Here is a 23,626-nt window from a genome sequence, read left to right on the forward strand (position 1 = left end):
CCTGTCTCAAAAAACCAAAAAAAAAAAAAAAAAAAAAAAAAAAAAAAAAAAAAAAAAAAAAAAAAAAAAATCCTTGCTTGAGAGCTGAAAAATACACTCCAATTCAAACTGCCTCTGTGTTTGTTTCTGTTTGTCACTGCCAAATCCTTACCCACCTAGCCTTTGAGGACCCTCAGCCCAGGGACCCCCATATCTGGCTGCAGTGGTGGCCTGTGGCACATGACAGCTCGCAACTATCTGTAACTTCAGCTCCAGAGGTCCTGACCCCCTCACACCAATGCACATAAAATAAAATATTTTTTTAAAAAAGAAGAAAGTACTTTGCTTTGCCTTAAAGTCCAGTCACTGCCATCCAGAAAGACTAGCAGAGGCCCAGAGACCCAAAGCAATAGGCACATATGACCAAAGACTGGAAATACACACACTGCAAACCAAAGCAAGCTTTTTCTTCTTCATAAGTTAATTTATCAGATATTTTCTTTTTATTGTTTGGTTTTGTGTGTGTGTCTGTGTGTGTTTTGCCTGTGTGCACTTGTGTGCATCATGTAAGTACATGGTGCCAGAGGAAGCCAGAAGAGGGCATTAGATGGAACTGGAGTTACAGAAGGCGGTGAGTTGCCTTGTGGGCTCTCTGGAAGAACACCCAGTGTGCTTAACTGCGCAGACATCTCTCCATCCCCCACAAATTTCTTGACAGTGAGAGAAAACTGACTAGAGCGTTAAAAAACAGCCAGGGATGCTGGGCCAGCTCTCAGGGGGCAGAGGCAGGTGGATCTCTGTAAGCTGGAGGCCAGCTGAGTCTACAAAGAGTTAACAAAGAGAAACCCTGTCTCAAACAAAACAAAACGGGTGGGGTGGGGGTGGAAGACATAGGGGTCACACGCTTGCAGGACTGGGTGCAGCTGGACCCAGAGTCTGAGGCCATAGAGAATCTGTCTGCAAACAAAAGCAACAACGAAACTTGAAGCAAGTTTAAAACAAACAAACAAAAACCACTCAACAATAATCAGCAATTTGAGCAGCCCTCAAAACCAGAACTGGGTCTAAGAAATCCAGAACTTAAAGTCAAGTGATATTTACAGAAAAAAAAAATTTTTTTTTTCAATGAGGCAAAATGAGTGGCTTTGTGCGGTCCTGGTCATTTAAATACCCTGACCCAGCTGCTGGACCCCCTTGGACATTTTGCTATCTGGATAATATGTCTCAATTAGCAGGAATAGGTTTGGTCTGTAGTAGCTCCCAATAGTGCCCAGGAGGCACAAGCACTTACTGCGGAGCCCGACATCTTGAGTTTGATCCCTAGACTAGTTCTCCTGACTCCTGTGGCACGCATGTGTGCAGAGACAGACATACGGACATATAAACAAAAATTTTTTTGTTTGTTTTTTGTTTGTTTTTTCGAGACAGGGTTTCTCTGTTAGCCTTGGCTGTCCTGGAACTCACTCTGTAGACCAGGAGGCCTCGAACTCAGAAATCCGCCTGCCTCTGCCTCCCAAGTGCTGGGATTAAAGGCGTGCGCCACCACTGCCCGGCATAAACAAAATTTTTAAAAATTATTTCTTAAGGAAACCTAGCCCAAAGCAATGGTCTCTGAAAAAATTCACCATCAGAAAGTCCAGGACTCTCAGCCCAGTCACCAGCGTTCCTCATTGCTAATAAGCTTCACCTCCGCCTCCACCGGGGCTTCCAAATATGCCGGGCACACCGGCTTCCGAGCTCCCGCGTGGGCGAACCCCGGCTGTCTCTTTGCACAATCCCCCGGAGAAGCGGGAATAACCGGCCTGCCCTGATCCTGCTTTAGGGGGACGGAGAAGATGCTCCGCCTCCGGCGGCCAGATTGATGCGGATCGCCGGGCCGCGGGCAGCATGGGCCGCCGGCCGCTCCTGTCAGCCAGCGAAGCGGAAGTGCAGCCCGAGCCCGATGAGGCGGCGCACCAGCGGCCGCCGGCCCGGGATGCGGCGCAGCAGCGGGATCGCGAGGAGGCGTGGGCGTGGCTGTGGGCGTGGCCCGCGCGTGGGCTTAAGGGAGCCGGGCGCTCTAGCCGCGCCCACGGCGGCCAGGACAGCGGCGGTTGCTGCGCCCGGTACTGGGGTCGCGGCCTGAGGCGCAGGCGCGGTGGACTCAGCCCGCCCCGGGCTGCGGCTCGCTGTGGACTCGTCATGGCGACGGAGCAGAGGCCTTTCCACCTGGTGGTGTTCGGCGCCTCTGGCTTCACCGGCCAGTTCGTGACGGAGGAGGTGGCCCGGGAGCAGATAGCCTCGGAGCAGAGCTCCCGCCTGCCCTGGGCCGTGGCGGGCCGCTCCAAGGAGAAACTGCAGCAAGTGCTGGAGAAGGCTGCCCAGAAGCTGGGTAACGCGGCGGGGTGGGCAGGGCCGGACCTGGCCGGCGCAGGTCGCCGAGGGGCGTCTTCCCGCGTGCGGCTGCATCGAGCCCTGCGGGAGGACCGGACGCCTCGGTGGGCAGGGTCTTGTTCTGCCCCTAAATTAAAGAAAGAAAAAAAAAAAAATGAGAAGGCTTTTCTTCCCCTCCCAGTTTGGGGAGCCGCACTGTCGACCTAGTCCAGAACTTTGGTAGCTCCTCAGTCCATCTCTGTCGTTCTGATGGGTTTGGAGGGTTCTTGGTACTTGCGGTGGGAAAAAGAAATAAGATACGGATTTCTCGGAGGTCCGTTGTAGTTTGTATTTGGGGACAAGAAAAGAAGCTGAGTTGTACTAATATTATAGTGCACCTATTTTTTGTGTTTTGGTGATACAGATTTAGCTTAGCACTTCTGAACGTGATAAGCATGTAGACTGTGCTTCTGAGTTACCTCACTAGCTGCTCGCTTTTTATTTTTCGTGGTTTTGGTTTTTAGTTTGTGTTTTTGCTTGTTGATATCCTCCCGCAGTTCTCACTTTAATTGCTTGAGGCAGTGTGGGCTGGCCTGGACCTACTGATCCCTTGCCTCTTCCCAAATGCTGACATTTAGCAACGCCACCCTCAACTCCAGTCATCTTATTTTTCATAAAAATGTGGGATTTTTTTTCTTTTAAAGTTTTGGATGTTTACTTATTCTTTTGGCTTCTAGTCATTGATTGAGTAGGCCTTGTCTTAAGTGTTGTGATGCACATATGGGAATGAGGAGGGAGACACACACACACACACACACACGCACACACATGCACACACACGCGCCCAACCTGTCTGTTTTGGAGAAGCACCTGACTTAGAACCCACTAGCCTTGGAGTTTGGCAACTAAATCTCCACCCAGGACAAATCCTACTTGCTCTGCACTCCTTCTGTTCAGTTTTACAGTTCCACACAGAACCTTGTCGGGACTGAGAACACAGCCTTTTGTTTTGTGGCTAGAAGATAGCATGCAAACTGTATTCTTCTGAAACTCGTAATGCTGCCACTGCTAACACACAGAACCTTGACAAAGAAGTTTTGGACATTTATTTATCGTTTTCTGGAAAACAGGCCATTATTAAAATACGTTGTTGCTTTTATTTTCCCTCCTCAGTGAGAGTATAGCAGTGGTTCTCAACCTGTGGATTGCAGACCTAAGATCGAAAGACTGTTCCACAGGGGTCACCTAAGACCATCAGAAAACACAGATACTTAGATTGTTATTGACAACAGTAACAAAATTACAGCTATAAATTAGCAACAAAAAGAATTTTTATGGTTGGGAGTCACTTCATGAGGAACTGGATTAAAGGGTCACAGCACTAAGAAGGCTGAGAACCAGTGCTGTATAATTAAAACCTAATTCCTTACCATCTACATTGCCCAAATTAGACAGCTTTGCAGAGAATGCCTTAGTCAGTGGAGACTTGCATGGCTCTATTGGGTCAATCAGTTCCAGTTATTTCCTTATAAGTTTGGATGATTTTGTATAGGCTGGACTACTCAAAAATGAAATCACAGGGCTGGAGAGATTTCTCAGCAGTTAAGACCATGCACTGCTCTTGCTGAGGATCCTGGCACCCACGATGGCTGACTGACAACCCATGTAACTCCTGCTTCAGGGAAAAGTTTTAACCCCTGGCCTCCTTGGGTACCTGCGCTGAAGTGTGCACATGCATAAACACACACACACACACACACACACACACACATAATTTTGTAAAATAATAATTCTTTAAAAATACTAAAATTGGCCTCCAAGTCCTCTTTAATTCTCATGGTGCTGAGTGTTGACAGTCTCCTTCCAGTTTCTATAATTGGATCAGATATTATTGTTTTTTAGTAGCTGTTTTTGTAATAGAGATATCTTGATGGAAAGGGAGTCAGAACAGGCATCTACTCAGCTTGTTAGCAGATTGTAAAGTTTTCATGGTTGAAAGTCTTCAGTGTAAAATTGCCATCAACTGATCACTATAGGAAGGTGGTCTAGGAGGTCTCATGTTGACTTGGACTCGAATGAAATGCTTGTTTCTAACTTTAGGAAGAGCAACACTATCATCTGAAGTTGGAATAATAATCTGTGATATCGGTAATCCAGCCTCACTTGATGAAATGGCTAAACAGGCAACACTTGTCCTCAACTGCGTAGGACCTGTAAGTAGTCAGCCCTTCTGTGTATCAAAACAAACAATCCATTCATTTCTAACAAAAGCTGGTGTTTTACATCCCAGAGGGATAAAGGGGTGGAGGACAGAGGACAGATTGAAGGCCTTCACTCCCCAGGGAAGTTTTTTCATTGATATGACAGTTTTCCAAAATAGTCTTTGGGTTCTCCTCACCAGGTCTTTGTGACTCTATATTCAGAGAATGTGCTGATTGGCACCCCCTACCCTGTGCTCCCTCTTTACTGTAAAACTAGAAAGTTTGATGAGCTAGAAAGATGGTTCAGTAGGTAAAGGCATTTATATGCTCTGTAACCTGACAGCTTTTGTTCAGTTTCTAAGACGATGGAAGGGGAGAACTGATCCCCAAAAGCATCCTCTGATCTGCACACTTGCAACATAGAATGGCTACATGTATGCATGCATGAGTGCACATATACATGCACACACATACAATAAATAAAGGTCACTTTAAATTTTTAAACATTTGCATTTACAATCCCTGATTATTTGCTTTACTCTTATGTTATTATATAGATATTTTAAAAGATAGAAAAGGTAAAAGCTAAAAGCAGACTCTTTATTCATTTACTGAATGTTTACTCTTTGTAAAGTACATTATTCTGGGCAAGTGGGACAACTGTGAACAGAAAATTATGTGTGGAGCTTACATTTTTGTGGGGCATATAGATATATAATAATTCAAATAAATGAAGCAGAACAGTTAATGACAGGTATTGCCACACTAGTTCCCCCCACCCCTCTCTTCTCTCCATGTTTATCTCTGGCGTCCTGGAACTCCCTCTGTAGATCAGGCTGGCCTTGAACTCAGAGATCCACCCGCCCCTGCCTCCTGAGTGCTGGGATCAAGGGCATGTACAACCAGCTCCCATATTCTCTCAAGACATGTTTCTAAGGACTTGACATTGAACAGAGATCAGAATAAAGGGAGAGAGTAAACTGTGTATTGGTGAGGAGAACCCTGATCTGTAGGGAGTGGGTGCAAAGGTTCTAGATGAGACTGTGCTTGGCCAGACTGAAGAAAATGAAAGAAGGTAGTGTGGCTGAGGCTGGTAGCCAGGCAGAGATAGGAGGGTGTGGAAAGATTCAGAAGCTGGGTCACGTGGAGTCTTATAGGCTATGGTTAGAATTTGGATTTCTTTTAAATATGATCAAATGAAGTTGGACATCTGATTTCATTTTTAAGTTATTCAGCTTCTGAGATGAAAAGTAGCTAATGAGCCAACAGCAGGGTGTTCCAGGCCAGACACACATTACAGTAGCAGCAGAGGTGGTTCAAGTGGTGGGGTGAACTGGATATGGTGACTTATGCTTGCAGTCCAGCCCTTTGGAGGCCAGAGTTGCCTCTTTCTCAAGCTAACACAACCCTGTCTTTAAAAAAAAAAGTGGTTGAGTTCAAAGTGTATTTTAGTGTCTTAAAAGAAAACCAGCCCTTGCCCTTATATTGGATATTGGATATGAAAGGTCCCTTCCAAACTTTTGACCTGTAACAAGAGGACTGTTGATAATACTTACTGATCTGATCTGAAGAAACCATCCTAATTGGCAATATGTTGGAGAATTAAACATCTAAAATGTTAACGTTTATTTTCCTCTCATTGTTAACTGGCTCTGATAACTATCAGGCTTAGATTCAAGCAAGTTTCTATCTTGCTGTAATCACTGTGAGACTTTGAACAATTTGATTCTTCTTTGCTCAATATTCTAGAAAAATGCAGCCCTGATCAGGTTGGCACTGAATGTGAGTCTGCCTGAGCCAACTGGCCTTACATCAGATTACACAGTTACAAGCACTGCTGGCTTCTACACCCTAGACTGTGTTCTCCCTTGGGTGTCCTAGTCTACTCTGAAGCAAAGGTTTTATAACTTTGTTCCTTTGCACACTGACTCACTCCCTCACTCTGACCTGATACTTTACTTCCCTTCTTCCTTCCCTCTCTCCCTCCCTTCCCTTCTTTATTCCTTCCGTTTTTATCTTTGAAAGTATATTGCTGTGCAGCCCAGACTAGCCTCAAACTTAGAGCTGTTCTGCCACAGTCTCCCCTGACTACTAGGTTATAGGTAGAAGCCAGTTTTTCCTGTGAAAGTAGAAACTGCCAGAACAGACTTCTTTTGTCTTTATATTACCAGCTCTGCCTGTTTGTTTACTTCCATATAACACCTGGTCTCTGCCTTTATCTCTTGTCACAAGGAAAAAGCTCCTGTGTCTGTTTGGCACATTTGAAGGCTTTATGTTCATAATTATATATTTTCTTAACTTTATTTGATCATGCATTAACTTTTCATTTTTATTGGATTCTTTTTAATATGATGATGATGAAGATGATGATGTGCATGTCCATGTGTATGTCCATGTGTATGTCCATGTGTATGTGCATGTGCATGTATATGTCCATGTGTATGTGCATGTATATGTCCATGTGCACATCCATGTGTATGTACATGTGCATGTGTGTGTATGTCCATGTGCATATGTATGTCCATGTGTATGTGTATGTCCATGTGTATGTGCATGTGTATGTGCATGTGTATGTGCATGTGTATATGCATGTGCATATGTATGTGCATGTGTATGTCCATGTGCATGTGTAAAGACTCTCGGTTTCATAAACCCTTGCAACCCATTTCTATGTGCTGTTTTAAAGCAGACTCCTCGGAAGGGTTCCTGCTACCTCCTGCACCACTACCATAACCCAGTTCTCCCTCCTGTTCCAAGGAAACACTCTTTTAAGTCCCATCCTGCCAGAGGCACCCACTTCAGTCCCCATCTTAAACCACCTCTCTGCATTTGAGCTGGAATTTTCTTCCTTTTCTTAATCCTTTTCTTTAATTTTTGAGATATAATCTTACTTGATAACCCTAGGCTGTCCTGGAACTCACTGTCAGCTTAGACTTCTCCCTCAGTTTTTCTCCCCCATCGGTTCCATCCATCTCCAGTGTTAGATCTTAGTTTCTGTCTCTAAATGCCCAGGCTTCGGAGCTCAAGCCTCAGACTCTCTTTTCCGTTAGATGTTTGTAAACATGCATTGGGTAGCAGTAGGGGACAATAGCTCAATGAATGATGCTGTCATGGCAGCCCCTTTGTGTTGTGGAATGCTCCATGCCACTAAGAGTGCCCCTAGTATACTTATTTGGTGCTTGACCACTTGATGCCCAAGGAATTAGTCTACATTTCAAGGATCAATAATTCTTTTATACCCAGAATTAGCATGAATAAAAGTTCTCATATTTACTGTCACTCAGTGGCTCAATTTGTAGGCCCTTTGTGGAGGTACACCTACATGGGAGCCCATGGGCTTAGAACACGGAGTGTGGAGAACTGATTTGAGATCAAAGATTATTACTCTGAGTCTCTGATTGCCTTGTACAAGCTCAGGGAACTAACAAAAAAATTTATAATTTTATTTTTATTCATGTATATTTTTATTTATATATTTACATATTATTTTATTCATGTACACCATCTCTGTACAGTGTGTCAGATCCCCTAAAACTGTGGTTACAGGCAGTGGAAAGCTATATGATGTGGGTACCAGGGACTGAGTTAAGTCCTCTGAAAGAAAGCAAGGGTTTGGGGGTTTTGTTTGTTTGTTTGTTTTTGTTTGTTTTTTGTTTTTTTTGAAACAGGGTTTCTCTGTATAGCCCTGGCTGTCCTGGAACTCACTCTGTAGACCAGACTGGCCTCAAACACAGAAATTCACCTGCCTCTGCCTCCCAAGTGCTGGGATTAAAGGCGTGCGCCACCACTGCCTGGCTGAAAGCAAGGGTTCTTAACCACTGAACCATCTCTTCATCCCAATATAGGAAATGCTTCACAGAGTAACAAAACAGGGATAAGTTAGTGGGATATTTCTCAGATTACCCAGTGGATAAGTGGCTGTGTGTGACAAAACAGTGAGAGGAGGAGGTGTTGTGGCAAAAAAAGGAAAATGTGTACTTTCTTTAAGGAACTGTTCTCTTTTAAAGTGGTTATTAATGCTTTACATGTGGCTTGTTAGTGTTTGGGGGTTTGCGGGTAAAGTCTAAGAGCTGTGTCTCACCAGCTCAGACACAGGCTGTAGGTGTTGGGAGCCATCCCATCAGAAGCAGGGTAGGAGGAGGCTGATCTAGGTGGTAGAAGCAGACACTGCTGGGTGTGATATTACATCTTTAGGACTGCAGGAACATGAGAAGTAAGGGCTGTGGCATGACAGGATGCTCAAGAACTGTGCGGAGCTGAGTTTGTCTGATGTAGACACTAGAGAGCTGGTAGAGTCTGAATGGACAACTACTGTGTTGGGGCAGAGGGAGGGGCTGGGTTCCACTCTTATTTCTAAAACAACAGTTGGATATTTCTTTGAAATTAGGATAGATTGCTTACTGTGAAGTGATCGAGGGGTTTTGTGTAGACAGTTAGGTGAAAGGCAATATAATATGGGCTTGACAAAGTTTTAGAAGACAGATTTGGCAAAACTTGCTGAGTTACAGGGGAGGTGGGTTGGAAGAACACTTCCAGCTTTCATTTTCGAAAACTGTGTGTAGAGAGATGTTAATCCAAGAAGGATAAAAAGTGTGAGTGCTGTGCACCCACTCCACTAGCCCTGCTCACACATCATCATCCGAGCAGCCTGGTGAAGGGAGTGCTCCCAGGTCCACCTCTCTTTCCTCCCCCTCCTCCTTGGCCTCTGTATTTCCCTCCAGACTCATTTCTTACTACTGCTGGCTCAGCTGGCTTGTGCTTTTAGCAATAACAGCTCTCTTTTCTTATATGTGCAGATACTTCTGCTTTTATTTATTTTCTTTTTCCTTACAAATCCTTACTCTTTTGGATCTAATTCAAGTAAATTATTTCTTCTGTAAAGCTTTACATTTTGACTCTAGTTAGAGATTAGCTTGCATGCTTCTGGTTCCATGTGCCTTTATGTACAGTGAGAGGCCAGAGTACAGTTGCCTTATTTTTATCTTTGTGCTATGTTAACTTTTTTCTCTGTGTGTGTAGGTTAGAGAACAATTTAAGGAGTCAATTCTGTCTCACCCTGTGGGTCACTAGGATTGAACTCAGGTTCTTAAGATTGATAGTTGGTGCTTTTCCCTGCTAAACTATCTTGTCAGCCCAGCATTTGGCTTTCTGATAACTTAAGACTGTACTTCTAAGAATAAAGTGGCATTTTGCTTGTGGAATCCTGTGTGTGTCTGTATGTATACATACTATGGTTTACATATGGCCAGAAGACAACCTTGTTTGAAAGAGTCTCTTTCTTGCCCCTGCATATAACCAGGGTAGCTGGCCCTTGATCTTCCAGACATTGGCATGTCACTTTTCATTGTACCATAGGAACACTGGGATGATACACATACATTATGGATTACATTCAATACCATGTCAGGCTCTTTACATGGGTTCTAGGGATCTGAACACAAGTCCTAATGCATGTTTGGCAGGCACTTATGCACTGAGCCATTTTCTCAGCTGTAAAATGGTCTTTGATTCAGTTAAGCTTGTGAAGAAAGAATAACACATTGGTTCTCTTTATTTCCCTAGTATCGATTTTATGGAGAACCTGTAGTAAAAGCATGTATTGAAAATGGAACAAGTTGTATTGACATCTGTGGAGAACCTCAGGTATGTAAATCAAAAAGGAGAAAACAAAATTACCCATAAATGAATTTTCTGTGAAGTGCAAGCATATTTAGTACCATTCTGTAGACATTTGAAGCTGACATCTTTCTAGTATTTAAAGACAGTGTTTTCTTGGTATTCGGTTCCTAGCTTGAGGGAGAGCACTGGTAAGATCTTAGCCTCACTTATCTTGAAATGTTCTATTGTTATTTCCTTTATTTGTGGATCTGCTGGCTTTTATAGTTACTGAATACTGTAAGCTTAATTATTAAAGCAGTATGTTGTGGGTAATTCTCAGGCTGTATCTCTTAGTAACCTTTTCATTATAAGTTCCCTTTTAAAACTAGGTACCATTACAGCCTTACAGAAAAATAAATATAAAGTCCTCCCAACTTGGGCTAGGGACATAGCTTATTTTGTAGAATGTTTGGTTAGCATGCTGTCTTCGGGTTTCCATTGCTGTGAAGAGACACCATGACCAAGGTAACTTTTATAAAGGACAGCATTTAATTAAGGCTGGCTTACAGTCTCAGAGGTTCAGTCCATTATTATGGTGGGAAGCATGCTTGCCATTTTCCAAACACTATGCTAAAAACCTTATATAACTCTTTAAAAACATAATCTGACTCAGAGAGATGACTCAGTGGTTAAGAGCACTGGCAACTCTTCCAGAGGACCCAGGTTTAATTCCCAGCAACCACATGGCAGCTTATAACTGTATGTAACTCATACCCTCACACAGACTTACATTCACACTATGCTTTGTCACATTGTGGCTTGGGGTTAGTATTTGTCAAATAACTGAAAACTATCTGACAATTAATATTGTGTTGTAACATTGGTTGGCATTTCCAGTTTAATGGCTTTGTCTTTAAGATAAATCATTTAATATTGGTCTGGGTGTTTCTGTAAACTGATTGACATTTTTGTCCTGGATTTTTTAGTTTCTGGAACTAATGCATGCGAAGTATCATGAGAAAGCTGCAGAGAAGGGGGTTTATATCATTGGAAGCAGTGGCTTTGACTCCATTCCAGCAGACCTAGGAGTGCTATACACCAGAAACCAGATGAACGGTAATGACTGTCTATAAGGGAGCTTTGTTTGTCGCCATCATGACTAGGCCAGCACTCTTGATACCTTGAGCTGTATCCCTAGGCATGTTATATTTGTTTATTTGTTTGTTTAAACAGCTTTAAGTATTGTTTTGTTTCTTTTGGTGCTGGGATTTGAACTTAGGGCCTCGCATATGCTAGACAAGAGCTCTACCACTGAGCTACATTCCCAGCCCATGTTTAAGCCACCACAAGGAGTGTTGAGTTGTTTCGGCCCGAGCTGCCCTACGTTTGGAGGCCAAAATGTCTTGAACCATACTGTCAATGTTGGGACCCACACTGCCAAAGCCTTGGGGACTAACTTGTTAGCCAGTACTGCCCCAAGCAGCTCCGGTCCGCAGGTTAGGTCGGGGTTCAGCAAGAGAGAGAGTGAGGACGGACGTGAAGAATGGAGGCCAGACAGAGTGTGATTTAATCCCATTTATTCTTCAGTCTCTCTTCCTAGTCCAAGTCCCAAGTCTTGAGTTCCTAGTCCCTGGTTTCTAGTCCCTAGTGCCTCCAAGTTCCAAGTTACTTCTTCCAAGTGCTAAGTGCCTAATGTCTAATGCCTAATAACTAACTCCAAGTTGTACTGAACTCTTCTGTCTTTCTCTCGCCTTTTATGTCTCACTTTTAAGCCACGCCTCTAAGTCACACCCTTAAGTCATGCCCTTAGGCCTTATCTCTAAATCTGATCTCTAAGTCACGCCCTTAAGTCACACACCTTTAAGTCTCACACACCCAAGGGAAAATCCTGGGTATCTAAACCAAGATGTTATCAGAGTGTGCTCAGCTGTTGTAGGCTGATGTAATCAAGTCTCTTGTCAGGATATATGGCTCAAGATGGCTGCAAGGATGATAGCCGCCTTCTGTTGGCTCCCCACATTGAGTGTTTTTTTCTGAACATTTGTAGTAAATTTCATTTATTACTGAAAAGTCCTGGAAAGTGATTATGTTAAGTCCTCTTGAGTGCTGTGACAAGCCTTCCAGGATGAGTAGATTAAGCTGTTGTCTTACTGGAGAAGATTCTTAGTGTTGTTAGTTTAAATACTACAGGAGAGTTTGTCAACACTACCAGTTATTTATGCTAAACTCTTCTTTCTGGGAGTTTACCTGGTCTTCACTGTGTCTTGCTCTGTGGATAAAAAAATAATAAAACTGTTGTCTGTGAAGATTTTCTGAAATTGTTTCAACTGTAAGCTTAATAAAAATTGTGAACTGACATAGTTTAATTACTTGTCCTGGTCGAATAATTGAGGTTTCATTTGATTTTACCTTTAACGATCTCTTATCTCTTCAGGTACTTTGACTGCTGTAGAAAGCTTCCTGACTATAAATTCAGGACCTGAGGTCAGTTTCCTGTTTAATTGTTGTTTTCAAACTAATGTTAAAAATATTTTGGAAGTGATGCATGGCTCTTGAAAAAGCTTTAGATTAAATGTTATATGCTTTTAGTGTGAGAGTCGCTATGTCTAAGTTTAGAAAGTTAAGGTAGTGAGATACTTTGTTATATTAGAGTGAATTACTATGTGTAATAAATGTCAGTCCAGAAAACTGTCACATTAGTGCCCGTCAGCAAGAGTAAGTGGGAAGAAGAAGGAGCATTGGGGTAAATGGTGAATATAGTCGAGCCAGTGAATGTTATTGCTGCCTAGTTAGCCATGAAAAATCATCTGAAGATTATTAATTACAGGATTGTGTCTTGTACAAGTGGAGATGTATTATAATAGCTCTAAGTTACTTAGTCTTATCTTTCAGTAATTACCCATAAGATGTGTTTAACTTGTGAAATATTTTCTTAGGGGTTGTGTGTTCATGATGGAACCTGGAAGTCAGCAATTTATGGTTTTGGTGAGAAGGGTAGTTTAAGAAAACTACGGAGTGTATCATGTCTGAAGCCTGTCCCGATTGTTGGTTCAAAGTTGAAAAGAAGGTACGTCAGTTTTAGACCTGTTCTTTACTGTTTCTAGTCCATGTGTTGCATTGCTATTGGTTGGCTATTGTGTGCTACTTAGAAACGCTTGAAGACTTGTTAAGTTCAGAATTATTTCCAAAGTTAAAATGTAATTAGCATATTATACTGTTTAAATACTTTATATATTCACATACATAATATTTTTTAAAATGAATTTTATGATATCTAACTCACTATCAAAATTAAATTTCAATTCAGTTTTTCATAATAAAACTACATTTTAGACTAGGCAGTTATGGCTCATGCCTTAAACCCCTCTGGAGGCAGTGGTAGGTGGATCTCTGAGTTTGAGGCCAGCCTGATCTATAGAGAAAGTTCCAAGACGGGCAGGGCTACACAGAGAAACCCTGGCTCTGAAAACCTAAACCAAAGGGAAAAAAATAATCACTTGATATAATTAACATGAATAGCCCTTATGTGTGAGAACTTAGACAGACAGGACATAAGAGTTGGCTGTTGAGTGGTATTTAATTAATTAAGTCAGTTTCTAGAGAAGTTGATGGAATTAAACACTGCATATATGTGTCAGGGGTGTGAAGAATAACAGAGCTTCCTTTGGGTGTAGGTGTGGGAAGTACAGGAAGAACTATTGGAAGCACATTGAAATAAAGGCATACTCTGCCCCATTACTAATCACTCCAAGACAGGCTTCTGAGCTTTTTGATTTGGAAGTTTACTAGCTGACGTTGTGATCGTTGTGATTATTAGAGAAAATGCAACATTTTCATGGCTCTGTCTTGCAGGTGGCCAGTTAGCTATTGTAGAGAGCTGAACTCATATTCCATTCCCTTTTTGGGATCTGATATATCTGTTGTGAAAAGAACGCAGCGTTACTTACATGAAAATTTAGGGGACTCACCAGTAAGTAAACATGACATTTCTTAATAAAGTGTAAGCCTGTTTGATTTAGTACCTCAGTATGTTTATTATCTTAAAGTTGTGATATTCATGTTTGTAAATAAAGTGTATAATATTAGGTCATGGCCATGGTACTAACCTTGTGTGTGATTCAAACCTGGCCTGCTTCAGGATCAGCAAACAGCTCCCAGCCGTGTCTTCTCAGTGTTTCAGCTGTTACAGCTCTGTTTCTGTTGCTTTTTGGAGATATCTTGTCCCCTACCCTGGGTCTCCTTGCTATCCTTGGAATACCAGCGTACTCCTTTTGGTGAATAGTGCTTACACTGAGCCTCCGAGAGGAAACAGTCTCAGGTTAAAAGGTTAACTATATGTAGTGGCTCATGCCTGTAACCTCAGCACTCAGGAGGCTCAGGCAGAAAAATTACTATAAGTTCAAGGCTAGCCTGGGCTATATAGTAAGTCCAGGGCCTGTCTGGACTGTGTAGTGAGCTTAAGGCCAGTTGCCTAGGTTATAGAATGAGACCCTGCCTCAAAGGAAAGAAAGAGAAAAATGATGAAATAGATTTTCTCTTAGAGTAGGGGGAGAAATGATGTATTATTACTAAAGTCAGAAAAATTGTAGATTTTGTGAGCTTTGATGTTTAAGTGAACAAGCTAGTTGCCATTTGTAACAATCCCTTTAAAACCCAGGCCCACAATGTTGAGTTCTGAATAGATTCAGAACGAATTGCAGTGTTTACATGGAAACTGCTTTGTTCAGTGCTGTGACCAAGCAGTAAGTGCAGTGCAGCCACTGTCTTTGTAGGAGAGTAACACTGCCTCTGCCTTGTGCACCTAGGTTCAGTATGCTGCTTACATAACGGTGGGAGGCATCACCTCCGTGATTAAGCTGATGTTTGCAGGACTTTTCTTTTTATTCTTTGTGAAGTTTAGCATTGGAAGACAACTTCTCGTAAAAGTAAGTAAGCTTTTTTTATTAAATTAGAGTAGAAATACTTCTTGTGAAGTTTTGACAATATTATTGAAGTTTGTTTTTGCTGTTGTTATTTTTCCTTTAGTTCCCATGGCTCTTTTCCTTTGGCTATTTTTCAAAACAAGGTCCAACACAAAAACAGGTAATGTTTGTTTCTGTTTGTTTACGCCGGGGTCTCTAACATAATAGACTTTTGAATGTAGGAGGAGCTTCTGAGCTAATTGTTCCTCTAGGCGTTCCTGGTCTGTCCACTTGGTATGCTATGCTCTCATCTCTTTTTTCCTCCGGAAGAGTTGCTGAGCCCCCCCCCCCCCCCAGCAAAGTTCCTACCCGTCTTCTGTAGCAGTTCCACATCCTGTGGATACCAGGAGTTCAGTGTGCTGAAATCTGGAATTCTTTCTCCTGAAGCTCTCTTCCTGTATTTTCCATCTCATGTAATGGCACTATCATTTCTCCAACCAAACCCAGGCATCATTACAGGTTTTTTTTCTAATTGTATCACACATGCCTTGGTTCTTAGCCATTCTCTCTTCTTTTCATCTATTTGTAAAATACACACAACAATTTTTTATCATTTCTTAATTATCAAATGGTATTGAGTGCATTTGTACTTTTGTGAACCTCCACACTATCTCCAGAACCCTTTTAATCTTTTAGAGCTGCAGCATACTCATTAAACAGCCACTCTCATTTTCTGGTTCCTCCAACCCCCCCATCCCCAAAGGAATTGCCATTTTATTTACCATCTCTATATATTTCATATAAATGGAATGATAAAGTATTTGTCCTTCCAGGTCTGGCCTGCTTCTCTTAACTATATATCCTCAAGGTTCATTCATGGTATAACATGTTAGAATTTCTTTTCCTTTTAAGAATAAATGATTAATTCACTAAATGTATATGCCACCTCTTTATCTTTGAGTGGGTATGGATTATCTTCCAGCTTTTATCTGTAAACATGGATATACAAATATCTGTGAAATATTCTGCTCTAGATATTTTTTTAGCTACATACTCAGAAGCAGAGTGCCTGGGTTACATATTAATTCTATTTTTAATTTTTTGAAGAACTTCTGTTTGATAAAACTGTACCATTTAACCTCCCACCATACTCTAGATTTCACTTTGTCCATAGCCACACCACCTAAAAAGTTCTGTTATTTTTCACGTATGTATGATACATATCTGTGCCCTGGAATTAGAGCTGCAGGCAGTTGTTAGTTCATGGGAATTCTGGGAATGGACACAGGTCCTCTGCAAGAGCACATGGTTCTTCCTGCTGAGCCACCTCTCCAGACTCTCACCAGCTCTCCTTACTTCTCATTCCTTCTTACGGCGGCCGTCTAGTGGGTGAGCATTGGTATCGTCACTGCCAATTTAGTTTTACATTTCCCAGGTGGCTCCTGAGCTTGAGCATTTTGTGTGTCTTCTTTGGAAAAGACATTTGTCTTTTTCCTCTTTGTCCATGTTCATGTGGATAGAAGGACTCTGTATTTTCTAGATAGGCATCTCTTATCAGATGACGACTTGCAAATATCTCCTGTCTTGATTCTTGCTATTGTAGGCCTTTATCTTTGGACTGAACTTTTATAATGTTCATGCGGCTTTAACCTGTGTTCTGACTGCTGTCCAAAAGAGCTAACACAGACAGACCTTTGTCCTTGGTAATGGCCTTGTTTAAAACACTTCTGACTCACTGCTTTTGGTCATGATTTTTGCAGAGATTCTATGAATTAGAATCATATCTGAGCCGTCCAGCTAGCCCTCATCTTTGATTTTGTTTTGTTTTTTTTGTTTTTCAGTTTTTCAAGACAGGTTTCTCTGTGTAGCCCTGGCTGTCCTGGAACTCACTCTGTAGACCAGGCTGGCCTCAAACTTAGAAATCAGCCTGCCTTTGCCTCCCAAGTACCTGGATTAAAGGCGTGCGCCACCACTGCCCGGCTAGCCCTCTTACCCCTGTTCCTATCTCCTTGCCTTTCCTGAAATCACACCAGTCATTAGAATTTGCAGTTCAGAGAAGTAATGTCTGCCCCATGTTACAAGATAATAGATACAGCAGATAATATATTGATTTTTTTTATTAGAAACATCTTGTGTCCCAGGCAAACCATGTATGCTGAGAGCTTCTCTTGACGATCTTCCATCCGGTCATTTTGCTTTTGTAACATGAGACAGACAGTTGTGCTTGGTGTCATCAAAGTGGTGGAGAAAGCAGCTGCCAAGCTGGCGAAGTTGCCAAGTCTACCCAGAAAACTCAGAAGGCTAAAGTCACCATCCCTAACAGCTGCCACCCAACTCAGTCCACAGTGGACAAGCAGAGTCAGGACTGTTGTTGTACTTGGCCCTTTACGTTTAATATTAGAAACTGGTTATAATACATCAGAGCCTAAATCCTTCAGAAGAAAAGGAGATGTTTTGTATACTGCTTTTTAAATATGTGGCAACTTGAGGATTTTAGTGTTCAAGATCAGTACTTTTGCTTGCTTGTTTTGTTTTTCGAGACAAGGTTTCTTGTGTAGCCCTGGCTGTCATGAAACTCACTCTGGAGACCAGGCTGGACTTGAGCTCAGAAATCCACCTGCCTCTGCCTCCCAAGTGCTGGAATCAAAGGTGTGCACCACCACCGCCAAGCAAAATCAGTGCTTTTTAATAGAAGCAACTTGAGTGAAAATCTGTCATGGAATTCTGAGACCCACTAAAAGAGATTTGGGGGCTGGAGAGGGGGGAGATGTCTCATGTGAAATAGGACAACAGCATCTGTTGTGTTCAAGATGAAAAAGACATTATTAAGCACACCTGTTGCTTTTTCTTTCACAGATGGATGAAGCATCATTTACAATGACATTCTTTGGTCAAGGATACAGCCATGGCGTTAGTGTTGAAAAGAACAAACCAAATATCAGAATCTGTACTCAAGTGAAGGGACCAGGTATTTTGTAAATGGCTTAAGGATGTTTCAGGCTTTTACATTAGCCAATTTTGTTAATGCATCTAGCTTTCTTTTTCATAATAACTTAATTCAAGTTTAAGAATGGCAAATTTTAATTATTTTTAGTAAGAAAGGAAGATGACTGATATTTTTATCAGTCTGCTTCAGTCTCTTACTTAAATATTTACTTACTTAAATAATTCTGAGTCAAATCTGTGGTCCAAAGTTTTCAATTTTGTGAAATCTGTAGATTCACACGTATTTTATAAAGGAGCATAAAAGCTTTGGATAGGTTGGTGAAAGGATTTATTGCCCAAAAGACTGAAAACTTTTAGAACACTATGCAGACAAGCCCTCACATGAGCAAAGGCGGGTTATTACCACAGGCTCTGGTCAGGACTAGTCAAGGCAGATGACTGGGTGTTATTACCACAGGCTCTGGTCAGGACTAGTCAAGGCAGATGACAGGGTGTTTTTGCATCCCACTTCCTTTTCAAATTACAACCTGGCTTTTAAAGACAGTTGGACTGTGCTTCAGTAATCTGACAGTAGTGTGCCTGTCAGTGCCTCACTGTACTATAGACTTCTTAAGTTACTGAGTACAGTCGATTGTTTTCTTTAATATCCTGAAAGTTGTTGTTAGGTTTGTGAAGGGGGATCAGTTTAGACTGACTGAAGCTGAGATGAGAGGCCTCGGCATTAGCACCTGCCTGGGGGTGACTGGCTCAGCCACTGCTTGGCTTCATGAGATCAGAAAAGGTGAAGCAGCCTCATCTGTAAAGTGCAGATAGCATGGTGTCACTCACTGAATGAATTTAGTACTTAGAACAATCACTACAGAGAGTTCCTAACCATAAACACAGGTGGAGTGTCTGTAATCTGAAAAATCCAAAAATGAAATCCTCCAAAATCAGACCATTTGAATACCAACAGTTACACAAGTGGCAGATTCTGCACCTGACCTCATGTCCTGGGTAATGTCAAATTGCAGGTGTGCTCAAAATATTTTATAACTCTATCTCCAAGCTCAGTATTTGGGAGGCAGAGGCAGGTGGATCTCTGTGAGTTCCCAGGCTAGCCCTAGCTAGGCTACATAATAAGATCCTATTTCATAAGGAAAAAAAAAAATCAACCAAACAAAAAATTATCTCCAGGGTAATAATTTCAGTATGTGTGTATGTATACATGTGTGCATGTGTATTCCAAAATATGAACAAAACAAAACCGAAAGCACAGATGTTCTAAGCAGTTTGGGTGAAAGATATTCTACCTGAACTATATAAATGTCAATGATTATCTTTGTTTTTAAGTGACCAGAGTATTGATTGAGGAAGTTTCTGTCTACTCAGTGCTAGACATGAAGTGCACTGCTGGTTCTGGGGTGACGTCCACTTCATGAGCTTTTCTTTGTCCGACCCTTTCTGCAGAGGCTGGCTACGTGGCTACTCCCATAGCCATGGTTCAGGCTGCCGTGACTCTTCTGAATGACGCCTCCGACCTTCCGAAAGGGTAGGTTTGCCTTTCTTCTAATGAAAAGGTGTCTTTTAACTGTGTGACAGTTTAGCTAATTTTGAGTTTGTTTTCAGTCTTGAGTCTATATAACAAGTTGTTTTGTTCCTAACCAAAAGTGTAGGTTAAAGCAATGTCAAGGACAGTTCCTAGCTGCCTTTGGAGTCACTGTGAAGGTGAATGAGAACCGAGTAAGCTGGCTCCAGTTCTCATAAAGGAAAAAAGCTCAGATCTAGAACCTGGCTCTCAGGGAGGGGCCCTCACTTGTTTAGCAGTATTATCTAGTCAGCTGAGTTGGCAGAGCCGTGGCTTGGCAGGTGGGACTGAGTCATGGCGCTGTTCAGTAGTTAGGAAGTGTGCTCTCTTACTGAGAGAGCATCTAGCTGGTCCTCTAAGAACTTAAGCCAAGCTCACCACTATGCAGAAACCTATGGATGAAAAGCAAATTATAAAGTTGTATGTAGTAAAACCTAATTTAAAATTTTAAATACTTATCATTTAGCATTTTTTATAAATATTGGCTATTATAATTACAGAAACTTATTTTTCTCAACTTTAAGTGGCTGAGTGAGTCCAATTTATGTTTCTCTTTAGGCCTCTTGAGTGTGAAGACTCAGCTGTGTGAATTATGGGCTCATTTGCCTGGTTTTAGGAGTGGAGCAGAAGTAGCTGTGTTAGTGTGAACTGGTTCTCAGGAGTTGTGCTGTGCCTGTTTCTAATCACACAGAGGAGAGGGTTGGGAAGAGCCGTGTGCACTGTGTTCTCTTTTTACTGTTTTTCAGGGGCGGTGTTTTTACACCTGGAGCAGCTTTCTCCAGAACAAAGTTAATTGACAGACTCAACCAACATGGCATTGAATTTAGTGTCATTAGCAGCTCTGAAGTCTAAACATTTGAAGACTAACCAAATCATAAAATGCACAAACAGCGTCTGTATTTGATATATGAAATTCTTCTATAAGCCTATCTGACTGTATGTGGACTGTCAAGTCTAAAATAAATATCTGTACATTAAAAGCAGGAAATTATACTATCTTATCCTAAACTTCATATCTCAGCTGTTTTTATGATTTTATTGCTTGTGAGAGAAAACTAACCTTCTCCTTACCTTATTGACAAGTGAACTGGAAGGTCAGATGCTGAAGAGGCCCTTGTTTGTATTGCTGACAGCATCCCTTCGTGATGGAGCGTGACTGCTGTCAGGCTGTGGCAGTAGCGTCTGCCTTCCCTGCCCTGGGGTTGGAGAATCTCACCCGCCTGTAAGTTCCTCTGCATAGCATGTGAGCGTTTGCTAAGTGACAGTCTGTTTTCTCATCCATCTACTACATGGACTGATACTGGATTGTTTACCTCAGTTGAATAATAAAGGGCTGTTAATTGAGTGACTTTTTCCCCCTTTTTGGTTTGGAGTTACATGCTTACTTTTGTACATTGACACTACTTAAATTGTCCTGACATTTTTATTTCCAGTAATTGAGGTAGTTTTCTGCCCTGACTTTATAACTGTGTCTTAAGCAAATGGCTTTTAACTTTGTATTGATTTTTGACAACCTCAGCAGAATGTGTCAAATTTGCTTTTTTTTGCATTTCAGACATGTTTGGCATAGAAGCACTAAAATAAGGAGAAGAGCATTCCTCTTGTGATAATCACATGGCATTCATAGACTCAAAGGCTGGGCATGTAGCTCAGTCGGTAGTGTGTACTTAACATACATGAAGTCCTGGGTTGGGGCCCCTTGCACTTCTTAAACTGGGTGTATTGCAAATTCTAGCACCCAGGAGGCAGAGGCAGGAAGATCAAAAGTTCAAAGTCATCCTCAGCTATGTAGACCAGCCAGGGCTACAGATCCTATCTCAACAAGAAAAAAACAATATCACAGACATATACATACAGTATTCGTGCTGTTCTTCATATAAAGGGACAGCCACTGGTTTGAGGACATAATAGATTGGAGTACTCATGCTTGGTGGTCCTTCTCTGTTCTCTGTGTGAAAGAACAGAGTATTCAACTTGAAAAGAGAAGATATTTTATGTTTTTAATTATTTAATTTTTTAATTGGCCAATAATAGTATATATTTATGAGGTTCAAATGAGTATCACCGGGCTATGGAGGTGGCTCAGCAGCCAAGAGCACCTGCTGCTCTTGAGAGGACTCGGGTCTGACTGCTGGCACCCACAGGTGGCTCACGGTTGCTAACTCCAAGGAATATGATGCACATAGGTGATACACATGCATACATTCAGGTATGCACACACATAAAAATTAATTCTTAAAGATGGTATTTACCAAGCATAGTGGTCCACATCTTTAATCAAAACACTTGGTCTGTATAATTCTAGAACAGCCATAGCTATATATTGTTAGACTGTGTCTGGGATCAACAACGACAAAATAAAGGCATTTAAATAATCCACATATAGAATAAGCAAAGTAATAACATCTACCACCTGAAATTATATTTTCTCTGTGGTGAGGACATTTAAAATCCTCTCCTTACATCACTGCTAACCGTGGTTAGCTTGGGACAGAGCACACAGATGTACTCTTTGTGTCTTGTACCACTGACATACCACCTTCCTCAAGCTCCCGCTGCACTCCATCTCCCTGCCAGTTTGGCCGGTTGTTTTTGTAGATAAGAGATTATATAATATCTGTAGTTTGATTATTCACTCAGCACAATGGACCCTAAGTTTCTCTGTTATCACAATCTAGAATTTCATGCCTTTGCAGACAGCTTCTGTTACGTGTTCTCTGACAGTCTTCTGCATGTGTACGGTGCACCCTGATTGCTCCCACTCCTCCTCTTTCATCACCCTTTAACCCCACCAGTCCTAGCAGTTACTTCCCACACACATGACTTTGTTTTGTTTTGTGACCCACCATGACCTTCTGGACACCATGGGTGTGGAGCTATTCATTGGCTCACAGTGAGCCCACAACTGAAGAGTGTCTGGCCCCCAGTTCCATCATTAGTCAATAGTTCAGCAGGGAGAGGCAGGGCTCTCCCCAGCCTGTGATGGACAGCTGACAGGCCCAGTGTAGACAGCCACAGCTATTGCTATCATGGTTGCAATGGCTATGTCATGCCCAGAAGAAGGCATTCTACTGTCATCTCCCCTCTCTTCCAGCGCTTACATTCCTTCAGCCCCTCTTCCACCATGTTCCTGAGCTTTAGAGGGAGGCACCATAGATCTATTTAGGGGCGAGCATTCAGTCATCATGTATCGTCAGCACCTTGACCAGCCACGATTCTCTGCACTCAGAGCCACATGTAAGTGAATACTGCAAACAGAAGCATCTCTGATTATGATTGAGAGTGTCATTTGCATAAAGGTGGAAGTGTGGACATTTAGAAGGCAATTTGGTGGCATGTCAATTTAGTTAAACAGTCCTGTTTTTCTGAATGTGGAGGTCATGCATTGGCAAACACTTACGCCTTTTCTTCGCTTGTGAGCAGTGCTGTAAGAGAACATGGAGTGTGGCTCGCCTTCAGCATACGGATTTCAGTTCTTCGGAGCAGACAGTGACGGGACGCTTGATCACGGGGTAATTCTCTGTTGTTTGGAGGAACTCTTGTGGAAGTTGTGCTGTACCTGGTGTTTGCTACTTTGTGGGTTTTTCTCTCTTAGACCCCTCTCCACCCCCTTTCTTCTTTCCTCCTCCTAACACTAGATTTGAGAGAGAACAGGATAGAGGGGAAAGGAAAGAGATCCCTGAATAAAGTCAGGGAGGGGACAAGGTTACTTCCTGCTACTACTACTTCCTGCTGAGTAGGGCCATCGAGCTCCTTGAGGCAAGTCTGATCTTCACTGTCAGGATATCTGTTTTCTTCTTGTTTCTTTGCACAATACTGCTTAACAGCCACCAACAGCCAACCATACCCCCCTCCCACCAATGACCAACAACTACCCACACCACTTAGTGGGGCCTAGCACTTACAGACCCTCTAAAAAGTTCCCAGAATTTTAAACACAGAAAATATCTGCAGCTTGCAAGAACATGGTAAATGTTAGTCAGCTGTGAAGCAGCCCCACATCCCCACACTTGGGGTTAAAACAAAACCATATTCTCATAATATTGCTGTGGTTTTGTTTTTTTTTTAAACAAAATTCCAAA

The 23,626-nt window shown here is 42.1% G+C and overlaps 1 protein-coding gene across 2 annotated transcripts; it reads left to right on the forward strand.

Moving 5' to 3' along the window:
- Positions 1–1,898: 1,898 nt before the first annotated feature.
- Sccpdh (saccharopine dehydrogenase (putative)) lies at positions 1,899–20,889 on the forward strand. Of its 2 annotated transcripts, none has more exons than XM_034520692.2 (12): positions 1,899–2,350; positions 4,432–4,544; positions 10,095–10,175; positions 11,117–11,246; positions 12,565–12,614; positions 13,067–13,197; positions 13,983–14,100; positions 14,936–15,055; positions 15,156–15,212; positions 17,888–17,999; positions 19,427–19,508; positions 20,291–20,889. In XM_034520692.2, the coding sequence occupies exons 1-12, from the start codon at positions 2,161–2,163 to the stop codon at positions 20,394–20,396; spliced, it is 1,290 nt and encodes a 429-aa protein (XP_034376583.1). In that variant the 5' UTR covers positions 1,899–2,160; the 3' UTR covers positions 20,397–20,889. The 2 variants fall into 2 exon arrangements, with proteins under 2 accessions (XP_034376583.1, XP_076770710.1); XM_076914595.1 differs by having other exon boundaries at positions 2,028–2,350; positions 20,103–20,889.
- The last annotated feature ends 2,737 nt before the right edge of the window (positions 20,890–23,626 follow it).

Source organism: Arvicanthis niloticus, chromosome 16 (genome assembly GCF_011762505.2).
Source record: "Arvicanthis niloticus isolate mArvNil1 chromosome 16, mArvNil1.pat.X, whole genome shotgun sequence".
NCBI lineage: Eukaryota > Metazoa > Chordata > Mammalia > Rodentia > Muridae > Arvicanthis > Arvicanthis niloticus.

What these genes read in the sequence shown, in the direction of transcription:
- Sccpdh (XM_034520692.2), top strand. Translation starts at nt 2,161, where the DNA reads ATGGCGACGGAGCAGAGGCCTTTCCACCTGGTGGTGTTCGGCGCCTCT. An exon ending in ACATCTGTGGAGAACCTCAG is followed by an intron (nt 10,176 to 11,116) that starts GTATGTAAATCA and finishes TGGATTTTTTAG; the next exon opens with TTTCTGGAACTAATGCATGC. An exon ending in AAAATTTAGGGGACTCACCA is followed by an intron (nt 14,101 to 14,935) that starts GTAAGTAAACAT and finishes TTGTGCACCTAG; the next exon opens with GTTCAGTATGCTGCTTACAT.